Source organism: Nesoenas mayeri (genome assembly GCF_963082525.1).
Source record: "Nesoenas mayeri genome assembly, chromosome: 29".
Lineage (NCBI taxonomy): Eukaryota > Metazoa > Chordata > Aves > Columbiformes > Columbidae > Nesoenas > Nesoenas mayeri.
In genome coordinates this window covers 200,036-220,276 of record NC_137561.1, presented here as the reverse complement: position 1 = coordinate 220,276, position 20,241 = coordinate 200,036, and the positions used below count along the sequence as shown (strand labels likewise).

At 51.7% G+C, this 20,241-nt stretch overlaps 2 protein-coding genes across 2 annotated transcripts; one reads left to right on the top strand and one right to left on the bottom strand.

Annotated features, from left to right (window-relative positions):
* Window positions 1-907: 907 nt before the first annotated feature.
* On the bottom strand, window positions 908-6,812 carry LOC308050657 (E3 ubiquitin-protein ligase TRIM11-like; the record flags this gene model as incomplete). The annotated part of the gene is made up of 6 exons (XM_080360813.1): window positions 908-1,416; window positions 2,918-3,033; window positions 3,279-3,301; window positions 4,342-4,572; window positions 4,674-4,769; window positions 6,591-6,812. The coding sequence occupies 6 exons, from the start codon at window positions 6,810-6,812 to the stop codon at window positions 908-910; spliced, it is 1,197 nt and encodes a 398-aa protein (XP_080216939.1).
* A 2,719-nt stretch (window positions 6,813-9,531) lies between these two features.
* On the top strand, window positions 9,532-16,623 carry LOC308050656 (E3 ubiquitin-protein ligase TRIM7-like; the record flags this gene model as incomplete). Its single annotated transcript, XM_080360812.1, has 7 exons — window positions 9,532-9,963; window positions 10,813-10,908; window positions 11,986-12,216; window positions 12,297-12,319; window positions 12,538-12,653; window positions 12,793-12,822; window positions 16,115-16,623. The coding sequence occupies 7 exons, from the start codon at window positions 9,532-9,534 to the stop codon at window positions 16,621-16,623; spliced, it is 1,437 nt and encodes a 478-aa protein (XP_080216938.1).
* Window positions 16,624-20,241: the final 3,618 nt, after the last annotated feature.

The following is a 20,241-nucleotide window of genomic DNA, read 5'->3' as shown; positions in this document are numbered from 1 at the left end:
TTTGGGGTTAAAAAGGTTAAAAAGAGGTGAATTAAGCCAAGGATTTGAGGTTAATTAAGGCGGACTAAGCCCGGGATTTGGGGTTAACAAAGGGGGGAATAAACCGAGGATTTGGGGTGAAAAAAGGGAGATTAAGGCCAGGATTTGAGGTTCATAAAGGGGGATTAAGCCCAGGATTTGAGGTGAAAAAAGGGGGGATTAAACCCAGGATTTGGGGCTAATAAAGGGGGATTAAGCTCAGGATCTGAGGTTAATAAAGGGTGAATTAAGCCCAGGATTTGAGGTTAAAGAGAGACAAATTAAGCCCAGGATTTGAGGTTAGTAAAGGGGGGATTAAACCCAGGATTTGAGGTTGAAAAGGGGGGATTAGGCCCAGGATTTGAGGTGAAAAAGGGGGGATTAAACCCAAGATTTGAGGTTGAAAAGGGGGGATTAAACCCAGGATCTGAGGTTAAAAAGGGAGAATTAAGCCCAGGATTTGAGGTTAAAAAGGCAGATTAGGCCCAGGATTTGAGGTTAAAAAGGGGGATTAAACCCAGAATTTGAGGTTAAAAAGGGGGGATTAAACCCAGGATTTGAGATTAATAAAGGGAGAATTAAGTCCAGGATTTGAGATTCAAAAAGCAGATTAGACCCAGGATTTGAGGTTAAAAAGGGGGATTAAACCAAGGATTTGAGGTTAAAAAGGGAGAATTAAACCCAGAATTTGAGGATAAAGAGGGGGAATTAGGCCCAGGATTTGAGGTTGAAAAGGGGGGATTAAACCCAGGATTTGAGGTTAATACGGGGAGAATTAAGCCCAGGATTTGAGGTTAATAAAGCAGATTAAGCCCAGGATTTGACGTCCCCAACCCCACTACTTGGGTTGGGGACCCCAAACCCGCTCGAGCGCCGCCCCCTGTTGGGCTCAGGGCGACACCTTGAGCCGCCCCCCCCTGCCCAGGCAGAGCAGGGGCAGGATTTCCTCCCCCTCGAAATTTAGGGGGAAAAACACAAATATTGGCGTCTCTTGGGCCGCGTCGAAAAACGCCACCCGCCCCGCCTCGTAATCCACAAAAACACCCACTTTTTGAGGGGCGACGCTCAGCGGGACGGCGGGAGCCGCCATGGCCTGGTAGCGCTGCCCGCAACGGCCTAGCGCCCAAATCCCGGCGTCGGGCTTAACTCTAAGCCGGCCTTTCCTCCCCACGGAGGCCTTGGCCACGCCGACGGCCCACGCGGCGCCATGGCCGACGTCCACCTCCCAATAGCGGCGGCCGGCCGTGAGGCCATGGCGGGCCAGGACGCAGCGGGACGAGTCGAAGCGTTTCGGGGTGTCGGGGACGGGGCGCCGGGTGTCCCCGAATTCGACCTGTTTTAAGTCAACCGATAGGACCAAGCGTGGATGGGCCGTGTCGGGGTCCAGGGTCACACTCGCTGTGGGATTAACACCAATGTCAATGCACAAAGGCGATAAAGTCATGGGTTTAGGCCTAATTTTGGTCCCCCGGGGCAGCCTGGGGAGGGTTCGGGTCTAACAAGTGGGTTTAAGGCCGTGGGTGAGATGGGAAAGATGGGAGCTTGGCCTAGAGTTAAGCCAGGCCTTGGGAGGCCAATGGTTCTGCCGGGGTTAAAAATGAGGCCTTGGGAGGTCAAAGGTTTTGTTGGGATTAAAAACGAGGCCTTGGATTATTGATAGTTCTTCTGGGATTAAAACCAAGGCCTTGGATTATCAATAGTTCTTCTGGGATTAAAACCAAGGCCTTGGATTATCAATAGTTCTTCTGGGATTAAGAGCAAGGCCTCGATGTGGTTTATTTTTGCTGGGATTAGAACAAGGCCTTGAATTATCGATAGTTCTGCTGGGATTTAAAACAAGGCCTTGAATTATCGATATCTTTGCTGGGATTAAGACCAAGGCCTCGATGTGGTTTATTCTCACTGGGATTAGAACAAGGCCTTCAATTATCGATATTTCTGCTGGGATTAAAACCAAGGCCTCGATGTGGTTTATTTTCACTGGGATTAGAACAAGGCCTTCAATTATCGATATTTCTGCTGGGATTAAAACCAAGGCCTCGATGTGGTTTATTTTCGCTGGGATTATAACAAGGCCTTGAATTATTGATATCTCTGCTGGGATTAAAACCAAGGCCTTGAATTATCGATATTTCTGCTGGGATTAAGACCAAGGCCTCGATGTGGTTTATTTTCGCTGGGATTAGAACAAGGCCTTGAATTATCGATATTTCTGCTGGGATTAAAACCAAGGCCTTGAATTACTGATATCTCTGCTGGGATTAAAACCAAGGCCTTGAATTATCAATATTTCTGCTGGGATTAAAACCAAGGCCTTGAATTATCGATATCTTTGCTGGGATTAAGACCAAGGCCTCGATGTGGTTTATTTTCACTGGGATTAGAACAAGGCCTTCAATTATCGATATTTCTGCTGGGATTAAAACCAAGGCCTCAATGTGGTTTATTTTCACTGGGATTAGAACAAGGCCTTGAATCATCGATATCTCTGCTGGGATTAAAAACAAGGCCTCGATGTGGTTTATTTTCCCCGGGATTAGAACAAGGCCTCGATGTGGTTTATTTTCGCTGGGATTAGGACAAGGCCTTGAATTATCGATATTTCTGCTAGGATTAAGACCAAGGCCTCGAATTATTGATATTTCTGCTGGGATTAAGACCAAGGCCTCGATGTGGTTTATTTTCGCTGGGATTAAGACCAAGGCCTCGATGTGGTTTATTTTCGCTGGGATTAGGACAAGGCCTCAATGTGGTTTATTTTCGCTGGGATTAGGACAAGGCCTCAATGTGGTTTATTTTCCCCAGGAGCCTCCAGACCTTAGAAAAGAGGAAAAAAATCCCAGTTGTGCCCAGTTTGGGGTATTTTTGACACCCCCGGGTGCAGCCATTGACCCCCCACCTCTGAACCCCAGCGCTGCCTCCTTGACAACAATGGCGGGCGCGGGACAAATGGCGGCGAGCACGTCTTGGGCCTCCGACGCCTCCGTTGGGTTCGGAGCCACGTCCTCCTCAATCCTGGATGATAAAATAACATCTATCCCATAATATTCCATTTGTAGAGACGCGTCCCGCCCCCCTAGTTTATGTGTGGTTTATCCCGTGATTAATTACGTCGTTAATTACGGCCGGATTCAAATCACGTTGAGCCGCGATCGCCAACGGGCGCCCCTTCCCATAATTGGGGTTTTGGGGTGAAATGGCGACAAAGACGTAAATAAATGACGTTAAAAGCTCAAAAAGATGCGGAATGGGCCACGAACCTGCTCAGGGTGGTGCCGACGTCCTGCAAACGGGGACAAGAGAGGGACGGGGGGTCAGAAGTGGATTAATTAATATATGGAACTAATTAATTGGAGTCCTGGGTGGTGGCGCCAGGTCTAGGCCGAGAAAATGTATTGAATTAATACAATATAATATAATGTAATGTAATGTAATATAATATGATATGATATGATATGATATGATATGATATGATTGATATGATATGATATGATATGATATAATATAGTATAGTATAGTATAGTATAGTATAGTATTGTGATAATATTGTATTATATTATATATTATATTATATTATATTATATTATATTATATTATATTATATTATATTATATCATATCATATCATATCATATCACATCATATCATATCATATCATATTAATATATTGGATTAATTGAATCCTGGGTGGTGACAGCAGCTCTAGGCCAAGAAAATACATTGAATTAATACATTTAATTAATACATTGGATTAATATATTGAATTAATTGAGTCCTGGGTGGTGACACCAGCTCTAGGCCAAGAAAATACATTGAATTAATATATTGAATTAATATATTGAATTCATTAATATATGGGATTAATTGGAGTCCTGAGTGGTGACACCAGCTCTAGGCCAAGAAAACGTATTGAACTAATATATTGAATTAATATATTGAATTAATTAATAGATGGGATTAATTGGAGTCCTGGATGGTGACACCAGGTCTAGGCCAAGAAAATACATTGAATTAATATATTGAATTAATATATTGGATTAATATATGGAATTAATTGAGTCCTGGGTGGTGACACCAGCTCTCGGCCAAGAAAATACATAGAATTAATAGATTGAATTAATATATTGAATTAATTGGAGTCCTGGGTAGTGACACCAGCTCTTGGTCAAGAAAATACATAGAATTAATAGATTGAATTAATATATTGAATTAATTGAGTCCTGGGTGGTGCCACCAGCTCTAGACCTAGAAAATATGTATTTTTGGGGAAAAAGGTTCTCAAGATGATCCCGAAAAGGGGCATTTTGGGTTGATTCGGACTCACCTGCAGGAATTCCCAGGCCGGAAGGCGACACTTGTCCTGCAGCTCCCGGATCCGCCCGTCGATGGCCGACACGTCCCCCAGGATGCGCTCGACCTTCTCCTGCGCCCTCCTGGCCACCTGGAGGTGCAGTTGGCTCAAGCGCTCCAGCAGGAGGCGCTCTCGGGCGCCCAGGAGGCGGCGCAGCGCCACGAATTGGGACGACACCCTCTGGCGCTCCGACTCCAACCGCTCCTGGGAGGAAACGGGGCGAGAGACGCAATCGGCAATTCATTTAGTTCTTAATTATCTAATTCTTAATTTCATTCTTAATTTGGTTTTAATTCTCCACTTACGAGGCACTCGCGGGATTTTCCTTCCTCAGCCTCTTTGAGCCCCAAGAGCTTCTCCCTCTGCTCCTTCAGGATCCGCACGTGGGCCTCGAACTTCTCCTGGGAAAGAACAAACCACCATGAGATGGGGAGAGAATCAGGTGGTTGGACTCATTGAGGGTCTGGATCCTCGTCCAATGAAGTTGGAGCCAATGGCGGCTCTTGATCCCCGTCCAATGAGGTTGGACTCAATGAGAGTCTGGATCCTCTTCCAATGAGGTTGGACTCAATGGAGGCTCTTGATCCTCTTCCAATGAGGTTGGACTCAATGGCGGCTCTTGATCCCTGTCCAATGAGGTCGGACCCAATGGAGGCTCTTGATCCCCGTCCAATGAGGTTGGACCCAGTGGTGGCTCTTGATCCCCGTCCAATGAGGTTGGACCCAGTGGTGGCTCTTGATCCCCGTCCAATGAGGTTGGACCCAGTGGTGGCTCTTGATCCCCGTCCAATGAGGTTGGACCCAATGGAGGCTCTTGATCCCCGTCCAATGAGGTTGGACTCAATGGAGGCTCTTGATCCCCGTCCAATGAGGTTGGACCCCATGGAGGCTCTTGATCCCCGTCCAATGAGGTTGGACCCAATGGCGGCTCTCGATCCCCGTCCAATGAGGTTGGACCCAATGGCGGCTCTCGATCCCCGTCCAATGAGGTCGGACCCAATGGAGGCTCTTGATCCCCGTCCAATGAGGTTGGACCCAGTGGTGGCTCTTGATCCCCGTCCAATGAGGTTGGACCCAGTGGTGGCTCTTGATCCCCGTCCAATGAGGTTGGACCCAATGGAGGCTCTTGATCCCCATCCAATGAGGTTGGACCCAATGAGGCTCTTGATCCCCATCCAATGGGGTTGGACTCAATGGAGGCTCTTGATCCTCGTCCAATGAGGTTGGACCCAATGGCGGCTCTTGATCCCCATCCAATGAGGTTGGACCCCATGGAGGCTCTTGATCCCCGTCCAATGAGGTTGGACCCAATGGCGGCTCTTGATCCCTGTCCAATGAGGTTGGATCCAATGGCGGGTCTTGATCCCCGTCCAATGAGGTTGGACCCCATGGAGGCTCTTGATCCCCGTCCAATGAGGTTGGACCCAGTGGTGGCTCTTGATCCCCGTCCAATGAGGTTGGACCCAATGGAGGCTCTTGATCCCCATCCAATGAGGTTGGACCCAATGGCGGCTCTTGATCCTCTTCCAATGAGGTTGGACTCAATGGAGGCTCTTGATCCCCGTCCAATGAGGTTGGACCCAATGGCGGCTCTCGATCCCCGTCCAATGAGGTTGGACCCAATGGTGGCTCTTGATCCTCTTCCAATGAGGTTGGACCCAATGGAGCCTCTCGATCCCCGTCCAATGAGGTTGGACCCAATGGTGGCTCTTGATCCTCTTCCAATGAGGTTGGACTCAATGGAGGCTCTTGATCCCCGTCCAATGAGGTTGGACCCAATGGCGGCTCTTGATCCCCGTCCAATGAGGTTGGACCCAATAGAGGCTCTTGATCCCCGTCCAATGAGGTTGGACCCAATGGAGGCTCTTGATCCCCATCCAATGAGGTTGGACCCAATGAGGCTCTTGATCCCCATCCAATGGAGTTGGACTCAATGGAGGCTCTTGATCCCCATCCAATGAGGTTGGACCCAATGAGGCTCTTGATCCCCATCCAATGGGGTTGGACTCAATGGAGGCTCTTGATCCCCGTCCAATGAGGTTGGACCCAATGGCGGGTCTTGATCCCCATCCAATGAGGTTGGACTCAATGGGGAGTCTCGATCCTCTTCCAATGAGGTTGGTTGGACCCAACGGTGCCTCTCGTTTCCCATCCAATGAGGTTGGAGATCCAAACCCCACAGAGGACGGCCCCTCCTCCCCATAGCCCCCATGGCCCCGCACCTTGTTCTCCTCGGCCGCCTCCTCGACGGGCACCACGTCGTGCTCCCGGTGCTCCGGCGCCGCGCGGCACGCCAAGCAGATGGGGGTCGCGTCGTCCTCGCAGAACAGCTTGAGCACCTGGCCGTGGCGCGGGCACCGGCCCGGAGCCACCCTCAGGCTCAGCCTCTTGGCCACCTCGATCACTTTGGCCAAGTCGCGGTTGGGCCGGAGCGCGGCCGCCATGATGGACCGATGGGAGGAGGAGGAGGAGGAGGAGGAAGATGGAGGGGGGTGGTTGTGGTGGCGCCCACGGGTGGTTCCACTTCCTGCGGTTTGGGGGGGAGGGTTGGGTGGAAGGGAAATGGAATAAAGGTATTTGTGGAGATGTTCGGCGTCCTTGTGGGCCCCCGTGTCCCCCCATATCCCCTCGTGACCCCCGTGTCCCCCCATGCTCCCCCATGTCCCCCCATGTTCCCCCTTGTGCCCCATATACCTCCATGTCCCCATGTTCCCCATATCCCCCCATGTCCCCATGTCCTTATGATGTCCCTATATCCCCATATCCCCCCATGTCCCCATATCCAACATATCCCCCCACATCCCCCCCATATCCCCCGTGTCCCACAGTGTCCCCATGTCCCCATATCCCCCATATCTCCCCATATCCTCCCATGTCCCCCCACCTCCCCATGTCCCTGTGATGTCCCCATATCCCCCCATGTCCCTACATCCTCCCATATCTGACATATCCCCCCATGTCCCCCCCATATCCCCCATGTCCCCATATCCCCCCATATCTGACATATCCCCCCATGTCCCCCCCATACCCCCCATGCCCCCCATATCCCCCCATGTCCCTGTGATGTCCCCATATCCGACATATCCCCCCATGTCCCCATATCACCCATGTCCCCCCATATCCAACATATCCCCCCATGTCCTCATGTCCCCATATCCCCCCATGTCCCCCCACCTCCCCATGTCCCTGTGATGTCCCCATATCCCACATATCCCCCCATGTCTGACATATCCCCCTATGTCCCCATGTCCCCCCATATCCCCATGTCCCCCATTGCCCCCATATCCCCATGTCCCCATATCACCCCATGTCCCCACGTTCCTATATCCCCCCATATCTCTCATATCCCTCCATATCCCCCCATATCCCCATATCCCCATATCCCCCCATATCCCCATGTCCCCCATTGCCCCCCATATCTCCCAATATCCCCATATCCCCCATATTCCCATATCCCCCCATATCCCCATGTCCCCCATTGCCCCCCATATCCCCCAATATACCCATATCCCCCATATCCCCATATCCCCCAATGTCCCCATGTCCCCATATCCCCCAATGTCCCCATGTCCCCATATCCCCCCATGTCCCCATATCCCCCATGTCCCCCCATCAGACCCCCCACTTCCACCACCCATTAACAACCCCACCTTTACCTCCCCAATTACCTTAATTAACTCCCCCAACACCCCCCACCATCAATTTCCCTGTTGAACCAAAACCACAGCGCCCCTAATTAACCCCCCCCCACAACCACCGGCTAACGAGGCCCCGAATTTCTGAGAAATCGGGCAAACGAGCCCGTTTCATTCTTACGATTTCCGGCGCCGACGCTCAGAACGAGGCTCGTGGGCCTTTCATCTCGCAGCTGATTGGCCGGTTCTTAATTAAGCTCGTTTGCCCCGGCGTCCGATTTGAATATTTCGCTTTCTGAAATGGAAATTTTACCGGTTCCATTTCAATTTGAATTTCGATTTCAAATGTCGCTCTTTAAATTTTAATGGCTAAATCTTAATATTGAAATGGTGCTATTTAAATGGTGATATTTAATTTATGGGCAAAATTCACTGCGGGGTTTGATCTTGTGGGTCATTTTGATCGGAGTTTGTGGGTAATTTGGATTTGATTTCTGGATCGTTTTGATTGGAGTTTGGGGATCATTAAGATTTAATTTCAGGATCATTTTGGTTTGATTTTGTGGATCATTTTGATTTAATTTCTGGATCATTTCGATTCAATTTTGTGGATCATTTTAGTTGGATTTTGTGGATCATTTTGATTTAATTTCTGGATCATTTTGATTCAATTTGTGGATCATTTTGGTTCAATTTTGTGGATCATTTCGATTTGATTTCTGGATCATTTTGGGGATCATTTTATTTAATTTCTGGGTCATTTTGATTGGATTTTCGGGATAATTTTCATTCAATTTTGTGGATCATTTTGATTGGATTTTGTGGATCATTTCGATTTGATTTTGTGGATCATTTTGATTTGATTTTGTGGATCATTTCGATTTGATTTTGTGGATCATTTTGATTTAATTTCCGGATCATTTCGATTTGATTTTGTGGATCATTTCGATTTAATTTCTGGATAATTTTGATTCAGTTTTGTGGATCATTTAGATTTAATTTCCGGATCATTTTGATTTGATTCTGTGGATCATTTTGATTTAATTTCCGGATCATTTCGATTTGATTTTGTGGATCATTTCGATTTAATTTCTGGATAATTTTGATTCAATTTTGTGGATCATTTACATTTGATTTTGTGGATCATTTCAATTCAATTTCTGGATCATTCCGATCACATTTTGGAACGAAACTTCATCGAAACAAAACCGGATTGAAATGAAATCGAATTGAACGCCATTTTCCCTTGGGACCCTCAGAGTCCTCAAGGCAGGACCCTATTTAATCTAATTACATTTCAAGCTTAATTAAAGACCTTTAACATCTTTCCTATGGGGGGGGACACACAATGGGCCCGAGGGCCCCGGGTTGGTTTGGTTGGACCGAACCACCCATGGGGGCAGCCCAACCCCCATTTTTGGGCACAGGGAGCCCCATGGGGGTTGGATTCCCCCCCCGCTTTCCCACAACCCACAGGAAACGCCTATTTTGCCGCTTTTGCCGTGAAAATGAAAGCGGCGAGGGCCCCATGGCGAGCGGCCCCGATGACGGAGCCTCGTGCGCCGTTTGCCGCGAGCGGCTCCGCGACCCCGTGTCCATCCATTGCGGCCACCGCTTCTGCCGCCGCTGCATCACCCGCCGCTGGGAATGGGCAACCGGGCCGTTCCGGTGCCCGCGGTGCCGCCAAGAGGCCCCCGAGCGAACCCTCCGGCCCAGCCCGGAGCTGCCGCGGCTCCTGGAAGTCACCAAGGGGTTGAATTTGGAGGCGGCGGCGCGGGGAATGGAGGAAGAGGAAGAGGAAGAGGAGACGGAGGACGGGGAATGGTGCGTGAAACACGAGGAGCCCCTCGGCTTCTTCTGCCGGGACGACGGCGTCGGCGTCTGCGCCGTGTGCCGCGAGTCGCGGGCGCACCGCTCGCACGCCGTGCTGCCGGCGACGGAGGCCGTGCGGGAGTACCAGGTGAGGATGGCGGGGGAGGCGGGGTTTGTAATGGTTAGAGGGGTTTTGGCACGCTTTTCCACCCAAAAATAGGACCTACCCTGAAAATAAGACCTACCCTGAAAATAAGACCCACCTCAGATATAAGCCCTACCTAGAAAATAAGCCCTTTCCCCAAAGTAAGCCCGACATAGAAAATAAGCCCTACATAGAAAATAAGCCCTACCTAAAAAATAAGCTCTTCCCCAAAAATAAGCCATACCTAGAAAATAAGCCAGTCCCCCAAAATAAGCCCGACTTAGAAAATAAGCCCTTGCCTGAAAATAAGCCCTACCTAAAAGATAAGCCCTACCTAGAAAATAAGCCCTACCTAACAAATGAGCCCTTCCTTGGAAATAAGTCCTCCCTAGAAAATAAGCCCTACCTAGAAAATAAGCTCGACTTAGAAAATAAGCCCTTCATTGGAAATAAGCTCAACCTAGAAAATAAGCCCTACCTAACAAAAAAGCCCTACCTAGAAAATAAGCCAATCCCCGAAAATAAGCCCTACCTAGAAAATAAGCCCTTGCCTGAAAATAAGCTCTACCTAGAAAATAAGTCAATCCCTGAAAATAAGCCCGACTTAGAAAATAAGCCCAACATAGAAAATAAGCCCTTGCCCAAAAATAAGCCATACCTAGAAAATAAGCCCTTGCCTGAAAATAAGCCTGACTTAGAAAATAAGCCCTTCCCTGAAAGTAAGACCAACCTTAAAACATAAGCCTGTCCCCAAAAATAAGCCCTACCTAGAAAATAAGCCTGACCTGGCAAAGCAGCCCTTGTGTTCCGGCTGGGGAGTCACCAGCTCCGTGTCTCCGTTGGTCCTGGCAGGGCCGGGTCCAGGCGCGGCTGCGGGGACTGACGGACGCCAGGGACAGACTGCTGGCCCTGCGGGACGCTGAGATGCGGAGGAGCCGCGAGTGCCTGGTAACGCCGCGACGAGAGGGAACCAATGGGGACTCGGTGATCTCGAGGGGTCGTGGTTGGTCTTGATGGTCTTGAGGGGTTGTGGTTGGACTTAGTCCTGAGGGGTTATGGTTGGTCTTGATGACCTTGATGGGTTATGGTTGGACTTGACCTTGAGAGGTCATGGTTGGTCTTGACCTTGACGGGTTATGGTTGGACTCAATCTTGAGGGGTTGTGGTTGAACTTGACCTTGAGGGGTCATGGTTGGTGTTTATGACATTGATGGGTTATGGTTGGACTTGATCTTGAGGGGTCATGGTTGGACTTGACCTTGACGGGTCACAGTTGGTCCTGATCTTGGGAGGTCATCATTGGTCTTGACCTTGACGGGTTATGGTTGGACTTGATGATCTTGAGGGGTTATGGTTGGACTTGAAGATCTTCAGGCATCATAGTTGGACTTGATCTTGATGGGTTATGGTTGGACTCAATGACCTTGATGAGTTATGGTTGGACTTGACCTTGAGGGGTCATCGTTGGACCCAATGATCTTGAGGGGTCATGGTTGGTCTTGACCTTGAGGGGTTATGGTTGGACTTGAAGATCTTCAGGCGTCATGGTTGGACTCGATCTTAAGGGGTTATGGTTGGACTTGATGACCTTGATGGGTTATGGTTGGACTTGATCTCGAGGGTTTATGGTTGGACTCAATCTTGAGGGGTCATGGTTGGTCTTGACCTTGAAGGGTTATGGTTGGACTCAATGACCTTGACGGGTTATGGTTGGACTCGATCTTGAGGGGTCATGGTTGGACTTGATGACCTTGATTGGTTATGGTTGGACTTGATCTCGAGGGTTTATGGTTGGACTCAATCTCGAGGGGTTATGGTTGGACTCAACAACCTTGACGGGTTATGGTTGGACTCGATCTCAAGGTTTTATGGTTGGACTCAACCTTGAGAGGCCATGCTTGGTCTTGATGCCCTTGAGCGTCTCTTCCAAGCCGCACAACCCCACTGCGGAACGCAGAGCAGCTGTGTAGACCCACACGGAGGACGCGGGCGGTGCAGACGTGTCCCCGGGTGTCGTCCCCGCAGGAGATCGCCGCGGCCGAGCGGCGCCGGGTGGCGTCGGCGCTCGACGGGCTGCGCGTCCTCCTGGAGGACGCCGCCCGCCCCCTGCTGGCCCGGCTGGGCGCCCTGGAGCGCGACGCCGAGCAGGCGCAGGAGGACACGGCCACGGCGCTGACCACCGAGATCTCGCGCCTGGACGCCGCCATCCGCCGGCTGGAGGAGACGCGGCGGCAGCCGGCGGGCGCCTTCCTGCGGGTGAGCCACGGGGGGACGCGGCCGCGTTGGCGGCGCCACCGTCCACGCCTTGAGCTTCCTCTTCCATCTCTTCCTCCCAGGACGTCGGGGGCACCTTGAGCAGGTACGTCCTCACCTCCCCAAAGCATCTTGGCGCGGAACGTTGGGCGTTGCGTTGGATCCAATGGGAGACGCTCCACCAAACCCCCGCGGGTCGCATTTTGGCACCATGGGCGAACCGCGCCGTGGTTGGTCCATCAGGACCTTCTGGTGCACGCCAAAGGGTCCTCGGGCCACCAGGAGACGCATCCTGGGCCGCCCGCCCTGGTTCTGCTCCTGCAGGTGCGACGAGGGACATTTCCAGCCACCGACGGCGCTTCTCACGGAGCTGGAGGAGAAGATCGGTCGCTTCAGGGAGAGAAACGTGGCGCTGGAGGAGACTCTGAGGAGCTTCCGAGGTGGGGCGTTAATTACGCTTATTAATTAGAATATAGATTGGGTTTTGTCGCAATTGGCGTCACCCGTGGTAGAAGAACCTCCCTGTTTCATGGCCAATTGGTGTGACACCAATTAATGTCTCTTGTCTCCCCTTTCTAGACGTCCTGATGTTCGAGCTGCCTGAGAAGAGTAAGTCCGGGCTTACTGGGGGTGGGGAGGACCAGGGAGGTTGAGCCGGGCCTGGGGTGGGGGGGCAAGGACACCATAAACCAGGGAGTTCTCACCATCACCTGTGGATGGATTGATTCACCTCAATGGGTTGGGGAGTCAATGGTCCTGAGGGGTTGTGGTTGGACTCGATGGTCTTGAGGGGTCATGGTTGGTCTTAATGACCTTGATGGGTTATGGTTGGACTTGATCTTGAGGGGCTATGGTTGGACTTGATGATCTTGAGGAGTTATGGTTGGACTTGACCTTGATGGGTTATGGTTGGACTTGATCTTGAGTCTTTATGGTTGGACTCGATGGTCTTGAGGGGTTATGGTTGGTCTTAATGACCTTGATGGGTTATGGTTGGACTTGATCTTGAGGGGTTATGGTTGGACTTGATGATCTTCAGGGGTTATGGTTGGACTTGATCTTGAGTCTTTATGGTTGAACTCAATGATCTTGAGGGGTTATGGTTGGACTTGATCTTGAGGTATTACCATTGGTCTGGATGACCTTGAGGGGTTATGGCTGGACTCAGTCTTGAGGGATTATAGTTGGTCTTGATGATCTTGATGGGTTATGGTTGGTCTTGATTTTGAGAGGTTGTGGTTGGACTCCATGATCTCGAGGGGTTGTGGTTGGACTCCATGATCTCGAGGGGTTGTGGTTGGACTCAATCTTGACGGGTTATGGTTGGTCTTGATGATCTTGAGGGGTTGTGGTTGGACTCCATGATCTTGATGGGTTGTGGTTGGACTCCATGACCTCGATGGGCAGTGGTTGGACTCCATGACCTTAAGGGGTGGTGGTTGGACTCCATGACCTCAATGGGTTGTGGTCGGACTCCATGACCTCAATGGGTGGTGGTTGGTCTCAATGACCTTGAGGGGTTGTGGCTGGTCTTGATGATCTCGAGGGGTTGTGGTTGGACTCCATGACCTCGATGGGTTGTGGTTGGACTCCATGACCTCGATGGGTTGTGGTTGGACTCCATGACCTCGAAGGGTGGTGGTTGGTCTCAATGATCTTGAGGGGTTGTGGTTGGTCTTGAGGATCTCAAGGGGTTGTGGTTGGTCTTGATGATCTCAAGGGGTTGTGGTTGGTCTCAATGATCTTGAGGGGTTGTGGTTGGTCTTGATGATCTCAAGGAGTGGTGGTTGGACTCCATGACCTCAAGGGGTTGTGGTTGGACTCCATGACCTCAATGGGTGGTGGTTGGTCTCCATGGCCTCAATGGGCGGTGTTTGGACTCCATGACCTCAATGGGTGGTGTTTGGACTCCATGACCTCAATGGGTGGTGGTTGGTCTCAATGATCTTGAGGGGTTGTGGCTGGTCTTGATGATCTCGATGGGTGGTAGTTGGACTCCATGACCTCGATGGGTGGTGGTTGGACTCCATGACCTCAAAGGGTGGTGGTTGGACTCCATGACCTCGAAGGGTGGTGGTTGGTCTTGATGATCTCGATGGGCAGTGGTTGGACTCCATGACCTCGATGGGCAGTGGTTGGACTCCATGGCCTCGATGGGCAGTGGTTGGACTCCATGACCTCGATGGGCAGTGGTTGGACTCCATGACCTCAATGGGCAGTGGTTGGACTCCATGACCTCAAGGGGTGGTGGTTGGACTCCATGACCTCGATGGGCTGTGGTTGGACTCCATGACCTCGATGGGCTGTGGTTGGACTCCATGACCTCGATGGGCAGTGGTTGGACTCCATGGCCTCGATGGGCAGTGGTTGGACTCCATGACCTCAAGGGGTTGTGGTTGGACTCCATGACCTCAAGGGGTTGTGGTTGGACTCCATGACCTCGATGGGTGGTGGTTGGTCTCCATGACCTCGATGGGTGGTGGTTGAACTCCGTGACCTCAAGGGGTGGTGGCTGGACTCAATGATCTTGATGGGTTGTGGTTGGACTCCATGACCTCAATGGGCAGTGGTTGGACTCCATGACCTCGATGGGTGGTGGTTGGACTCCATGACCTCGATGGGCAGTGGTTGGACTCCATGGCCTCGATGGGCAGTGGTTGGACTCCATGACCTCGATGGGCAGTGGTTGGACTCCATGACCTCAATGGGCAGTGGTTGGACTCCATGACCTCAAGGGGTTGTGGTTGGACTCCATGACCTCGATGGGCTGTGGTTGGACTCCATGACCTCGATGGGTGGTGGTTGGTCTCCATGACCTCGATGGGTGGTGGTTGAACTCCGTGACCTCAAGGGGTGGTGGCTGGACTCAATGATCTTGATGGGTTGTGGTTGGACTTCATGACCTCAAGGGGTTGTGGTTGGACTCCATGACCTCAAGGGGTTGTGGTTGGACTCCATGACCTCGATGGGTGGTGGTTGGACTCCATGACCTTGATGGGCAGTGGTTGGACTCCATGACCTCGATGGGTGGTAGTTGGACTCCATGACCTCGATGGGTGGTGGTTGGACTCCATGACCTCGATGGGCAGTGGTTGGACTCCATGGCCTCGATGGGCAGTGGTTGGACTCCATGACCTCGATGGGCAGTGGTTGGACTCCATGACCTCAATGGGCAGTGGTTGGACTCCATGACCTCAAGGGGTTGTGGTTGGACTCCATGACCTCGATGGGCTGTGGTTGGACTCCATGACCTCGATGGGTGGTGGTTGGTCTCCATGACCTCGATGGGTGGTGGTTGAACTCCGTGACCTCAAGGGGTGGTGGCTGGACTCAATGATCTTGATGGGTTGTGGTTGGACTTCATGACCTCAAGGGGTTGTGGTTGGACTCCATGACCTCAAGGGGTTGTGGTTGGACTCCATGACCTCGATGGGTGGTGGTTGGACTCCATGACCTTGATGGGCAGTGGTTGGACTCCATGACCTCGATGGGTGGTAGTTGGACTCCATGACCTCGATGGGTGGTGGTTGGACTCCATGACCTCGATGGGCAGTGGTTGGACTCCATGGCCTCGATGGGTGGTGGTTGGACTCCATGACCTCAATGGGCAGTGGTTGGACTCCATGGCCTCGATGGGTGGTGGTTGGACTCCATGACCTCAATGGGCAGTGGTTGGACTCCATGACCTCGATGGGCAGTGGTTGGACTCCATGACCTCGATGGGCTGTGGTTGGACTCCATGACCTCGATGGGCAGTGGTTGGACTCCATGGCCTCGATGGGTGGTGGTTGGACTCCATGACCTTGATGGGCAGTGGTTGGACTCCATGGCCTCGATGGGTCACGGCTGGTCCCGCTGCTCTCCGCTCCGGCTCCCTCGACGCCCGCTCTCCCCCTCGCAGTGCCGGTGACGCTGGACCCCTCCACGGCGCACCCGCAGCTCGCCGTGTCGCCCGACGGGCGGAGCGTGCGCTGGGAAGACACCCGGGAAGCCCGACCGGCCCTGGACACCGACCCCTGCGTGCTGGGCCGCCCGGGGGTCACCGCGGGGACGTCCTGCTGGGAGGTGGACGTGCCCCCCCAAGGCTCCTGGGCTGTGGGGGTGGCCAAGGGGTCCATGAGGAGCAGCGACGAGTCCCCCGCGCCCCCCAGCGCTGACCTGTGGTCCATGGGCTTATGTCACGGCCAGTTTTGGGCGCTCACCTCCCTCGAGCGCGTCCCGCTGCGCCAGCTCGACGTCCCCAGGAGGGTCCGGGTGTCCCTCGACTACGACAAGGGCCACGTGGCCTTTTTCGACGCCGACAAGAGGTCCCTGATCTTCACCTTCCCCGCGGTCTCGTTCGGCGGCGAGCGGGTCCAGCCCTGGTTCCTGGTGTGGGGGGAGGGCGCCCGCATCACCCTGCGCCCCTGAGCTCGGCCCCGCTCGCCCAAACGCCGCTTTGACGCCCAAAATGGCCCTGTTTCCACCACTTTGCGGGGCTTCTGGCCGCTAAGGTCCTTTCCGGCCTCTGATTCTTGTGGGTGCTCGGAATATAAGCCCTACTCTAAAAATAAGCCCTAGAGTGATTTTCCAGCTTTTCGAGGACATTCGGAATATAAGCCCTACCCCAAAATAAGCCCTAGTGCCATTTCCCAGCTTTTTGAGGATGTTCAGAATATAAACCCTACCCACAAAATAAGCCCTAGTGCCATTTTTCATCTATTTGAGGATGCTCGTTGTATAAACCCTACTCAAAAAATAAGCCCTAGTGCCATTTTCCAGCTTTTCGAGGGTGTTCGGAATATAAACCCCACCCCAAAAATAAGCCCTAGTGCCATTTTCCGGCTTTTCAAGGGTGTTTGGAATATAAGCCCTATCCCCAAAAATAAGCCCTAGGTACAATTCATTAAAAAAAGGATGTGTTTGAATCAATGTTGATTTTTGGGGGGGGGTTGAGAATAAATGTAGGTTGTTATTCATCGGAAAATAAGACACCCCCCGGGAACAAGGGGCTTTGGGAGGTGAAATTAATGTAAGATCCGGTCTTAGTTTTTGCTCCTGAAGAAAATTGGAATTAAATTAGAATTAAATTTAAAATTTGAATTAAAAATTAAATTTAAAATTAAATTAAAATTAAATTAAAATTAAATTAAAATTAAATTAAAATAAATTAAAATAAATGAAAATGATCATGAACACGAAATTAAATTAAATTAAATTAAAATGTGTGAGCACAGGAAACAGGAAAAAAATAGGGAAGAAAATCTCAGAATTGTGGCTCTTGTGGATTTTTTTTCCCCCTTAAAAAATTGAAATTGATGGAAATTGAATGAAATTGGATGAAATTGGATGAAATTGAATGAAATGAAATGAAATTGAATGAAATTGAAATCAAACCGAAATGAAATTGAAATGAAATTGAATGGAATAAAATGAAATGAAATTGAATGGAATAAAATGAAATGAAATTGAATGGAATAAAATGAAATGAAATTGAATGGAATAAAATGAAATGAAATTGAATGGAATGAAATTCTAAAAAATTAAAAATTAAAATAAAATAAAACAAAACAAAACAAAATCAAACAAAATCAAATCAAATCAAATCAAATCAAATCAAACCAAATCACCCCCCAGGACGTTCCCGTTCGTCTCCCTGGGGGTCGAAGGTTCAAGCCCGAAACCGCCCCGGGGGGATTTTTGGGGCTGAATGGGCCGAATTGGGGAAGAAAAGGGTCGTTGGCGCCGGGGGAGGGACGAGAATGGGGGTTTTTATCTATTCCCCGGGGGCAGGGGAGGAGTTTGCCTGAAAACCCAGAAAATGGGCAGTTTTAACCCGTTTTCTGGCCGAAAAGGGGGAAAAAAGGGATGGGGGGGAAAGGAAAAAAAGGGGGAAATGGGGGAAAAGGGAGAAAAGGGGAAAAAATGGGGGAAAAGGGAGGAGGGGAAAGGGAAAAATAAAAAGGGGGAAAAGTAAAGGGGGGAAAAGGGGGAAAAAGGGGAAGGGAAGGGAGGGCAGGAAAGGGCGGATTTGGCCCCAAAAGGGGAGCGGGGGCGGGGCCGGGGGACGCGGAGGCGCCGGGAGAGGGACCCCCGGCCATGGAACCGCAGGTGGGACACGGGGACAATGGGGGATGGGGGGACATGGGGGATGGGGGGACATGGGGGGATATGGGGACATGGGGGGACAGGGGGGGACGTGGGGACAGGGGGACAATGGGGGGATATAGGGGGATATGGGGACAATGGGGAGATATGGGGACATGGGGGGACGTGGGGACAGGGGGGGACGTGGGGACAGGGGGACAATGGGGGGATATGAGGGGACATGGGGGGATATGGGGACAATGGGGGAATATGTGGGGATATGGAGACAATGGGGGGGTATGGGGGGATATGGGGACATTGTGGGGATACGGGGACATTGGGGGGATAGGGGGACACGGGGTGACATGGGGACATTGGGGGGATATGGGGACATGGGGGGACATGGGGGGATATGGGGATATGGGGACAATGGGGGGATATGAGGGGACATTGGGGGGATATGGGGACATGGGGGGATATGGGGACATGGGGACAATAGGGGGATATGAGGGGACATGGGGACATTGGGGGGATATGGGGACATGGGGGGACATGGGGACAATGGGGGGATATGGGGACAGGGGAACATGGGGAGATATGGGGACATGGAGGGACATGGGGGGATATGGGGACATGGGGATATGGGGGATATGGGGACATGGGGACATTGGGGGGACATGGGGACATTGTGGGGACATGAGGACATTGGGGGGATATGTGGGGATATGGGGACAATGGAGGGGTATGGGGGTTATGGGGGGATATGGGGGATATGGGGACATGGGGACAATGGGGGGATATGGGGACATGGGGGGGACATGGGGGGACATGGGGACAATGGGGGGATATGAGGGGATATGGGGACTGGGGGCACATGGGGACAGGGGGATATGGGGACATAGGGGCATATGGGGACCAGGGGGACATGGGGGGATATGGGGGGGATGTGGGGGACAAGGGGAACAGAGAGACATGGGGACGTGGGGTACATAGGGGGATATGGGGGGGATATGGAGACATGGGGGGGACATGGGGACATTTGGGACAGGGGGATATGGGGGGACATGGGGGGGACATGAGGGATATGGGGGGGCAGGGGGACATGGGGTCATTGGGGACAGGTGGATATGGGGAATATGGGGACATGGGGGACATGGGGGGATATGGGGACATGGGAGATATGGGGACATGGGGATAGGGGGAAATGGGGGGGACCGGCCCCAGGTTTTTATGTTATTTTACTCTATTTTATTTTATTTTATTTTATTTTACTCTATTATTTGATTTATTTTATTTTAAAAAGGCTTTTTCCCCTTTAATTTCTTATCTCTCTGCTATTTCTCACCTTCCCACTTCACTCCTTCCCGCCTGACTTTTGTCACCTTGCCTTTGTCACCCCCCCTTCAACCCCCTATTGTCACCTTGTCCCCCCCACTGTCATCTTGTACCCTCCATTGTCCCCTTGTCCCCTCCATCTCCCCTTGTCCCCCGCACTGCCTCCTTGTCCCCCCCATTGTCACCTTGTCCCCCCCATTGTCCCCCTGTCCCCCCCATTGTCCCCTTGTCCCCCCACATTGTCCCCTTGTCTCCCCACATTGTCCCCCTGTCCCCCCCATTGTCCCCTTGTCCCCCCACATTGTCCCCTTGTCTCCCCACATTGTCCCCCTGTCCCCCCCATTGTCACCTTGTCCCCCCCCACTGTCCCCTTGTCCCCCCCATTGTCCCCTTGTCCCCTCCATTGTCCCCCTCACTGTCATCTCATCCCTCCCATTGTCACCTTGTTCCCCCCATTGTCCCCCCACTGTCATCTCATCCCCCCCATTGTCACCTTGTTCCCCCCATTGTTCCCCCCTACTGTCCCCTTGTCCCCCCCATTGTCACCTTGTCCCCCACATTGTCCCCTTGTCCCCTCCACTGTCACCTTGTCCTCCCCACTGTCCCCATGTCCCCCCATTGTCCCCA